This window comes from Stylophora pistillata, chromosome 2 (genome assembly GCF_964205215.1).
Source record: "Stylophora pistillata chromosome 2, jaStyPist1.2, whole genome shotgun sequence".
Classification (NCBI taxonomy): Eukaryota; Metazoa; Cnidaria; class Anthozoa; order Scleractinia; family Pocilloporidae; genus Stylophora; species Stylophora pistillata.
The window spans coordinates 41,864,622-41,874,588 of NC_142520.1; the positions used below are offsets into that span (position 1 = coordinate 41,864,622).

General features: G+C 41.9%; 1 protein-coding gene and 1 long non-coding RNA gene across 2 annotated transcripts; one reads left to right on the top strand and one right to left on the bottom strand.

Moving 5' to 3' along the window:
- LOC148739589 (uncharacterized) lies at window positions 1–597 on the bottom strand. Its single transcript, XR_015996074.1, has 3 exons — window positions 405–597; window positions 194–244; window positions 1–103 (listed from the first exon to the last, which is right to left on the bottom strand). It is a non-coding gene; the product is annotated as an uncharacterized LOC148739589 (long non-coding RNA).
- Window positions 598–7,686: 7,089 nt separating this feature from the next.
- On the top strand, window positions 7,687–9,967 carry LOC111328150 (melatonin receptor type 1A-like). Its single transcript, XM_022932530.2, has one exon. The coding sequence runs from the start codon at window positions 8,177–8,179 to the stop codon at window positions 9,221–9,223; it is 1,047 nt and encodes a 348-aa protein (XP_022788265.2). The 5' UTR covers window positions 7,687–8,176; the 3' UTR covers window positions 9,224–9,967.

The following is a 9,967-nucleotide window of genomic DNA, read 5'->3' on the forward strand; positions in this document are numbered from 1 at the left end:
TTTTAAACAATCGAGGTTTTATTTCTTTCTTTTCTTACCTAATCTCGTCGTTCATTTGCGCCAGATTTGTCAGAGCCATGAGAGACTCAAACTGTTGCAAGGCCTGCGAGGTAAACAAAATTACATAAATAAGAAATCGTTAAAAAGTTTCCAAGAATATAACATGTTTAAATCAAGGAAGAAAATGTCTCACCGTTTTCGATGGATGCAGTAACCTCAGAAGAGGACGAACCAAGCCGAAAGACTGTCAAGAAACGAAATAAATCACTCATTAAAATTATCAGCCTTGAGTTAGAAATAAATGCGTTCCCGTAAAGCTCTTATTATTGTTAAATGGGTGGGGCAATTTTCACGATAATGGACGTGCAGTCGGGAAGGCAAAACTCATCAACTATATTCCTTACTCTTTATCCAGAAAATGCGACTTCCGGGTTAATAGTGATAGCAATTTTAGACACGGATTGCGCTGCAAAGTCTGATCCTTTCTCTGTGTTTTGGGCAGCAAGGGAGATCAATGCCTAGAGGAAAGACAAAACAGTGAGCATTATGCAGAATATATAATCATAATGATTGAGAGAGACGACAGAACTGACTGCCTCATACAAACACCCTCCCCTCCTTTTGCTGGCCTTAACTTCATCTTGCACCCTCCCATCCCTTTGCTTACCTTAATTCTACCTTATACCCATCCCTTCCTTTGCTCTACTTAACTCCACCTTCCACCCTACCCTCCCTTTGCCTTAACTTCACATAGCACCCTCCCCTCCCTTTGCTTACATTAACTCCACTCTGCACCCTCCCCTCCCTTTATTTACCCTAACTTCACTTTGCACTCTCCCCTCCCTTTGCCTTTACTCCACTTTGTACTCCCCTCACTTTGTTCACCTTAACTCCACTTTGCACCCCCTCCCTTTTTTTTAACTTCACATTCCACCCTCTCCTCCCTTTCCTTACCTTAACTCCGCCTTGCTGCCCAGTGACACCTCTGTGTTCTTGCTCATTTATTATTTCCATAAAAACTCCGAAGGCAAACAGTAAAAAGTTTTCCTTACACTTTTCTGAAAACCCTGGTCACAGCTCAAACCGTGTAGTTATTTAACCCTTTCATTCCGAATATCTAAGTTTCAATCCTCATTGCAGTCTACTGTACACTGATTGATTTTAAAAAATCCGTTAATATCCCCTTAAAATTTTTCTTCCTCTACTTCGCTAGTGACCCATCCTCGGAGACCTAGGGACTGTGAGTCTATTTCAAGCTTGGGCGGAAGAGCCCCTGGGGACATTGTCTTACAAGACTAGATCCAAACGGTCGCAGTCGGAGTGAAGTGTCCTTTCGTGTGTTTTAACACGGAGATGGACAAGAAGCTTAGTTGCTCGCCATGTTTGTTTGGGCCGTGAGACGGAGCTCTGCTCGAGATGAAAAGTCCGCAAAAATCTTACCGGAAATTATACTGAATACTTTCGCAGGTATCACAAGAGAACGTGTTTAAAAGTTTGCGAGGCTCGTATAAAACATAATGGTTGCAGGCGTAAATATCTCGCTTTAAACGTTAGACGAGGTATAAGCTGAAATCTTTCTAGATTTTTTGTACAGTTTGCTGTTACTGAAACTTTGCCAATCCCGTAAAGTTTCTTCGTCGCACGGGCCACGCAGGTATGTCAAGCGGGTTTACGCTTATGTAGCTTTATGTGCGAGCCAAAGTCTAATCTTCGCTTTGTAGTAAAGTCTTTCGCAATATGGCCAAGGTTGCAGAGAACGTTAAGTTCGTGGACGACCTCCAGCAAGCGATTAGAGAAAGCTTAGCTGTCTTTTCGGTCAACGGATTGAAATCTGAACAAAACGTATTATCGAGAAAATCGTGGGAAGGAGAGATGTTATCGGACAGTTACCGACAGGGTTTGGAAGGAGTTTAATCTTTCAACTGCGGCCTAGAGTGTTCAAAATTCTTGAGCTCGAAAGGCCACGGATTCTCTTCTAGTCCCTTGGTCATTGTCATTTCACATTTTTTTGTGGATTGTTGAAGACCAAGTTAAATACCTTAGATCATTGGGAATCGATGCTGCTTTCATTGGGGAAAACAAAGCCAAAGACCAAGAAATATTGGATGGAAAGGACGGGTTTTCTTTATTGTAATTGTCAGCTTAGTACAGGGTCATCTACCCACATCTAATAAACAAAAGCTTCCACGCTTAGCTTTTCTTTTTTTTTTTTCAACATAGGTTGTATTGCATATACCTTGACAAATGTTCCTCTAGTAGAAACTGGGAAACAGCAACAGTTCGATTTTCTTGTTTGGATACTCTGTCCACGGGAAATTTGTATCGATGCCTCTTTGTTACAATTACGTTTCCATGATGTTTCAATTCTATAGCAACGAGTGTCCCAAACTGCACGCCGAAGACCATCGTCTGGAAGGACCTTTTGATTCAAAACTTCTTCAAAATATTTTCATGAACTCGCCACTAAAATTTCTTTTTCTCTTAATGGTGATAAAAACGGAAGAGCATACTCGACAACGATCTGAAAAATTTTCATTATCGCAAGAAAAAATCTTGAACCTTACCTAAACAACTAGCCGAAGGAGATTAGATTTTGGCGCGCACAGAAAGATGCGTAATACACGAAAGGACTCTAAACCACACTTCACTCTGATTGGGCAGAAAAACACAAAGATTTTCTCGCACCATTTAGATGCCAGGACGACTACGACCGTTTGGAACTCGTCTTGTAACACAATGTCCCAGGGGGTCTTCCCCCCAAACTTGAAATCGACTCAGAGCTGCCCCTCAGTCTCCGAGGATGCTAGCGGCCAAAATCACCAAACGGCCACTAGTGGCCAAAATCAACAAACGGCTACTAGTGGCCAAAATCACCAAACGGCTACTAGTGGACAAAATCGAAAAACAGCCACAATTTGACAAAATTGCCAAATTACGGCCACTAGTGGCCAAAATCACCAAACGGCTACTAGTGGCCAAAATCACAAAACGGCCACTAGTGGCCAAAATTCCCAAACGACCACTAGTGGCCAAAATCACCAAGCGGCCACTAGTGGCCAAAGTCACCAAACGGCCACTAGTAGCCAAAATCACCAAACGGCCACTATTGGCCAAAATCGCCAATCGGCCACTAAGGGACAAAATCACCAAACAGCCAATAGTGGCCAGAATCACCAAACGGCCACTAGTAGCCTAAATCGCAAAACGTGCAATAGTGGACAAAATCATCAAACGGCCACTAGTGGACAAAATCGCCAAATAGCCACTAATGGACAAAATCATCAAACGGCCACTAGTGGCCAAAATCGCCAAACATCCACTAGTGGACAAAATTGCCATAAGGCCACTGGTGGACAAAATCACCAAGCGGCCATGAGTAGACAAAATCGCCAAAAAGCCACTAATGGAAAAAGTCGCCAAACAGACACTAGTGGATAAAATCACCAAACGGCTACTAGAGGACAACATCGCCAAACGGCCACTAGTGGACAAAATCGCGAAACGCCACAATCGGCCAAAATCACCAAACGGCCACTAGTGGACAAAATCGCCAAAGGACCACAAGGGAACAAAATTACCAAACGGACACTAGTGGACAAAATCGCCAAACGGCCACTAGTGGCCACTAATCGCAAAACGGCCACAAGTGGAAAAAATAGCCAAACGGCCACTAGTGGACAAAGTCGCCTAACGGCCACTAGTGGACGAAATCGCCTAACAGCCACTAGTCGACAAAATCGCCAAACGGCCCCTGGTGGCCAAAATCACCAAACGGCCACTAGTAGCCTAAATCGCAAAACGGGAAATAGTGGACAAAAACATCAAACGGCCACTAGTGGACAAAATCGGCAAATAGCCACTAATAGACAAAATCGCCAAACGGCCACTAGTGGACAAAATCATCAAACGGCCACTAATGGACAAAATCGCCAAACGGACACGAGTGGATAAAATCATCAAACGGCTACTAGTGGACAAAATCGCCTAACGGCCACTAGTGGCCAAAATCGCCTAACGGCCACTATTGGCCAAAATCGCCAAACGGACACGAGTGAATAAAATCATCAAACGGCTACTAGTGGACAAAATCGCCTAACGGCCACTATTGGCCAAACTTCCAAGCGGCCACTAGTGGATAAAATCACCAAACGGCAATTAGTGGACAAAATCGCCAAAGGGCCTCTAGTAAAAAAAAATTACCAAACGGCCACAAGTGGACAAAAGTGCCATATGCCTACTATTGGACAAAATCACCAAACGGCCACCTTAGCCAAAATCACCAAACGGCCACTTTTGTCCACTATTGGACAAAATCGGAAAACGGCCACAACTGGCCAAAATCGCCAAACGGTCACTAGTGGATAAAATCACCAAACGGCCACTAGTGGCCACTGATGGCAAAACGGCCACAAGTGGAAAAAATAGCCAAACGGCCACTAGTGGACAAAATCGCCTAACGGCTACTAGTGGACGAAATCGCCTCATAGCCACTAGTCGACAAAATCGCCAAACGGCCACTAGTGGCCAAAATCGTCTAACGGCCACTAGTGGATAAAGTGATCAAACGGCCACTAGTGGACAAAATTGCCAAACGGCCACTAGTGGCCAAAATCACCAAACGGCCACTGGTGGCCAAAATCGCAAAACTGCCATTAATGGACAAAATCGCCAAAAGGCCAATAGTGGACAAAATCACCAAACGGCAACTAGTGGGGACAAAATCGCCAAACAGCAACTAATGGACAAAGTCACCAAACGGTCGCTAGTGGAAAAAATCACCAAACGGCCACTAGTGGACAAAACCGCCAAACGGCCACTAGTGGACAAAACCGCCAGAAGGCCACTATTGGCCAAAGTCGCTAACCGGCCACTAGTGAACAAAATCACCAAACGGCCACTAGTGGAAAAAATCGCCAAACGGCCACTAGTGGACAAAATCGCCAAACGGCCACTAGTGGAAAAAATCGCCAAACGGCCACAAGTGTCCAAAATTGCCAAATTACGGCCACTAGTGGCCAAAATCGCAAAACGACCACTAGTGGAATAAATCGGCACACGGCTCCCAGTGGACAAAATCGGCAAACGGCCACAAGTGGACAAAATTGGCAAATTACGGCCACTAGTGGCCAAAATCACAAAACGACCACTGGTGGACAAAATCGGCAAACGGCCACTAGTGGAAAAAATCGCCAAATGGCCACTAGTGGACAAAATCGCTAAACGGCCACTAGTGGATAAAATCACCAAACGGCCACTAGTGGAAAAAATCGCCAAACAAGTGGACAAAATTGCCAAATTACGGCCACTAGTGGCCAAAATCGCGAAACGACCACTAGTGGACAAAATCGGCAAACGGCCACTAGTGGACATAATCATCAAACGGCCACTAGTGAAAAAAATCGCCAAACGGCCACAAGTGGCCAAAATTGCCAAATTATGGCCACTAGTGGCCATAATCGCAAAACGACCACTAGTGGACAAAATCACCAAACGGCTACTACTGAAAAAAATCGTCAAACGGCCACAAGTGGACAAAATTGCCAAATTACGGCCACTAGTGGCCAAAATCACAAAACGACCACTAGTGGACAAAATCGGCAGACGGCCACTAGAAGCGAAAATTGCCAAATAGCCACTAGTGGACAAAATCGCTAAACGGCCACTAGTGGCCAAAATCACAAAACGGCCCCTAGTGGCCACTGGCAGCAAGGCCTGCATGCGCTTCATATGAACACATAATACAAAAATCCTCGTATTAGGGTCGAAGGTGATGGGGCAAGCAAGGCCGGGAGAGGCTGCAGACCCTGTGTTTGGCTCAGCGAGATGCAACTCTTACGAGTACATATCAAGGAGAAGAAGATACAGAGGTTATATGATAAAATGCTTATTAACTGAGTTGGGTTGGGCCGGAGCGGAAAAAGTTTTCCCTTTCGAAGACAGGATTTGTTGTTTTGAAAATATGTGCTCACATAATGACCTCCTCTAACGCTCTTGTAACACCGGATGCTATCATCGACAATACTCCATTATGAGGATTACTCTTACACGGACGATCAGACCATTGCTATTAACGAGAGAGAAATTAACAGATCACGATCGATGTTCGCGAAACTTTTGTAAAGTACTCTTTGGCCTTGTCAATTTTATGATGCTGCACAGTTAGTTTGTAAAAAACGTGGTTACAATACTATTACTTTGCAATAATCCTATCATTTCTAGAACGGATTCTCAATCTCTTCTTTTAAGAATGAATTAAAAGTTTTATTAACTTCACTAGTTGTCACAATGAACCTTCGTGGGCGAACTAATCGGATCCTTGGTCTAACAATTATTGAACTGACGTGGGTTCCTCTTATGGAAGAAAACTAGCCTCCCCAATTATGTTTTTTACATTTTAAAGTTTTCCCTCGCTTGTAAATTAGTGGGAACATATACATTATGTTTTTTTGCTAGTTCTCGCAATTAACCTTCGTGGGCGAACCAATCGGATCCTTTCACTAAGAAATACTGAACTGACGTGGGTTTCTCTTATCGAAGGAAACTAGACCCCCAAATTACAATTGTTAAGTGTTTCTCTCGTTAGTAATTTAGTAGGTTCATATGCATTGTGTTTTTTAATTCGTTATACCAGAGTTAATAGAGGGAACTCTGGTTATACAATATAATAGCTCTTTCCTGACTGTCAGTGCCCTTGAAGTGACAGGAGCGTATCCCACATGGCAAATCTGAGAATTTATGCTGTTAAAAAATAGAAGGATGGAAAAGCCAAATATTTCCCGTGAGAGATATTCTTATGACATTTCTATAACAGATCATTATATTTTTTTTTCTCGTTTGTCAAGATGCTAAGTTCTACTGATTTTTTAAGTGCAAATCATGAGTTTTTCTGGGCAGGTGCAAACGCTATTGTAGCTTTTACGTAAAGACTGCTCGATAGTGATGGGAAATGAAGAAAATTAGAAGATTCGCTCTCGATTTTTATCGGCTTTATTTAGTTGACACAAGATGTCGTTCCACTTTGTCTAACCTGCCGAGATAAATTCCGAGGTTGTCTCTAATTGGTTTTAAAGAAGTAGTTTACGTGTTCTTGTTTTGGTTCCTCCTCAATTTTTGTTTGCCGATCTACTTCAAAGGTAGCTGTCAAAATTAATTGTTTTCATTAACTTTTAAATTAAGGATAGACGTAGCCTAGAGAGGTGACAACAAAGAAGATAGAATTCCTAAAACTATTGTAAGTACCTATCTACTAGCGCAATATTAATTTTGTTGTTATTGCAAAGGGAAGGTCGCTCTGAAAATTAACAATTGTTTTGGTCATTTGCTTGATGGATAAAATGACCTTACATCCAGATCGCTTAGCTTGACTAAAAGTGCTAAATTAATTTAGTTCTCATTTATTATCATCTTTGTTGATTTCCTTTCCCTTGCAATAAAAATCCTTTAAAAAAACTATACTCGCAAATGAACCAACATCTGGAGGTTACGTCAAAAGGGAACACAATGTAATTTATGTTCTTTTTAGTTAGTGGCTAATCTGTCTTTGTTGTTCACGTCAGTCGCTGAATAAATACGAAAAATTCGCCGTCTATTAAATTTAAAATATTTACAGTCTATATTTGCGTGATAACGATCAAATTGACAAAGAGGTGAAGCCGTATGGCATTCTCTAATTAGTGCTTCATTTCTAACAATATTACGTCGGCAATTTGTAATGGCGCTTCTGTCAAAGTGACCCTTTTGTCATCTCGTTTTCCATTTACAAGTGGACATGCTGTCAAAGTGTGAGAAAGCTTCTCGTCGGCACCTGTGTTCTGGACATACAGAGAAAGACAAACTATATATAAATTTTTAATCAATGTAGAGTTGCTGCGGTTATGTGCAAGAGTGAAAAGATAACTGAGCAAGTTGGCTAGAATGATAGTGGAAAGTTTTGCTTCAAAGTTTTCTTGAAGAACAGCGTTCACCCCAACAATTATGCCTTTCACATAAGCTACCTTTTAGCAGAAGAAACGCTAACTGGTACCTAAATTTAAAATGAAAACGGTAATTTGAGCTCACGAAGACTGAATCCTCGTCTTGACGAGACAGGTTGCAACATTGATATTCTCACTTTGGCTGACCGAAGCACCGACAAAATCCAAAAACTGTAATCGTTCAGTTGTTGTCGGTCAAAAGCATGAGCACTGCATACAGAACGAACAACATGCAAAATGACACAAGTTCCAAAATGGCTGATCTTGGTCCAACAGTTACAATCGCCGAAACCAGCGTTTGTCTTCTCATGAACTTCATATCGCTAAACGGGAATCTTTTAGTGTGTTTAGCTGTTTATAAAAACCCTCGCTTGCGAACCACGACTAACATCTACATTATCGGATTGGCACTAACCGACTTGCTTTCAGCCATGTTCGTGATGCCGTTTACTGCTGGCGTCCTCGTAACAAGAAAATGGCCGTTTGGAAATTTCTACTGCAACATACAAGCGTTTCTGGTCAATTTTGGACTATTTACTTCCACTTCAATCATGGGACTCACAGCCTTCAACAGATACATGAGAATTGTCCATACAAACAGATACAATACTTTATTTTCGAGATTTAAATCTCGCATATTACTGGGGACGTTTTGTATCATTATAGCCTCGTATATCGCCATACCAGGCTTGACTGGATTGCAAAATTTTGAATTTGTTCCCGAGTATGCCACCTGCCATGTGACTCACGCGAGTGAGGAAGGCATGATAGTTCATTATTGCATTGTTGTATTCTTCTTTCTTGTTTTTCCATTCAGTTTGGCGACATTCTGTTACGTCAAGGTGTTTAGGACCATTAAGAACCACAATCTCGAAGTAGCCCCAAATTTACAGTCGAGAATTCGCGACGCTCACATCACCGCCCAAGAGATCAAAATTTCAAAATCTCTGTTCGTGGTAGTGTTAGGATTCGGAATGTGTTGGATACCCGCATGGATTCTCGCTTTGGTTATGCGCTTTAGTGCTTTTCCATCTTTGCCCAGAGAATTTTTTCTAATTCACACTGCACTAGTCTTCCTAAGCAGCTCTACTAATGTATTCATTTATGCTGGAATGAACAACTCGTTCAAAGCAGAATTTCGACGTTTGCTGTCTTGTGAAATTCGCGCCAAGTTATCTGCCAAGGTTTCTCCGAATTTTACTGGCCGTAGACCGATCGACCAAGGACTACGGCGAAAATTCAGTAGATAAACCTGTATTTGGAATTTAGTCAGATGGGTGGGGATCATTCATTTCTAAGAAGGCTAGAAATTTCAGAAAAAAAATGAAGCGGAGACAGTAGCCAAACAGATTATATCTCCAGCTATTCTGTATTCAAATGCTGGTAAAGACTAAGATGTCATGCTAATGCATTGACGCAACTGGAGCCCTTGGGGTCTATTTGCACAGTCAAATGAGAAAAGCCCCCTGCAATCATTATATTTTCAGAGATCAATATATTAAGATCTTTCACAAGTCTTTTAGAAATATGTCAAACTTATCGTTAAAATTGTAAAACGAAAAACCTGAAATCAAAAGAACCTCACTGGACTTCGTTTCTAGCTCGCCTCGTTCTCAGTTTTTTCTACCAAACCAAACAGGTTTATTTACCAATGACTAAAGGCTGATAGTTTCTAAAGAAACTGTTTGGGGCTGCGTCGGTGGGAGTAACGAAATAATTTGGATATATCAACAAAGTTCAAATGGTAAATTGGCCACCGTAACGATTACAAAAGCTGACGTTTCGAGCGTTAGCCCTTCGTCGGAGCGAATAGAGGAATTGTGGGTTGTGTGTGCTTTTAAAGGCAGAAAATAACGTAGCTCCATTATTGGTGCGAGGTTTATTTACCTATCGGCCTCTCGGTCCAAAGATGCATACTCTAAGTTAGAGGATGAGCAACGTAGAAGAAGTTGATTTTCGAACAAAAAAATAAATGAATAAAAAAAAAAAAAAAA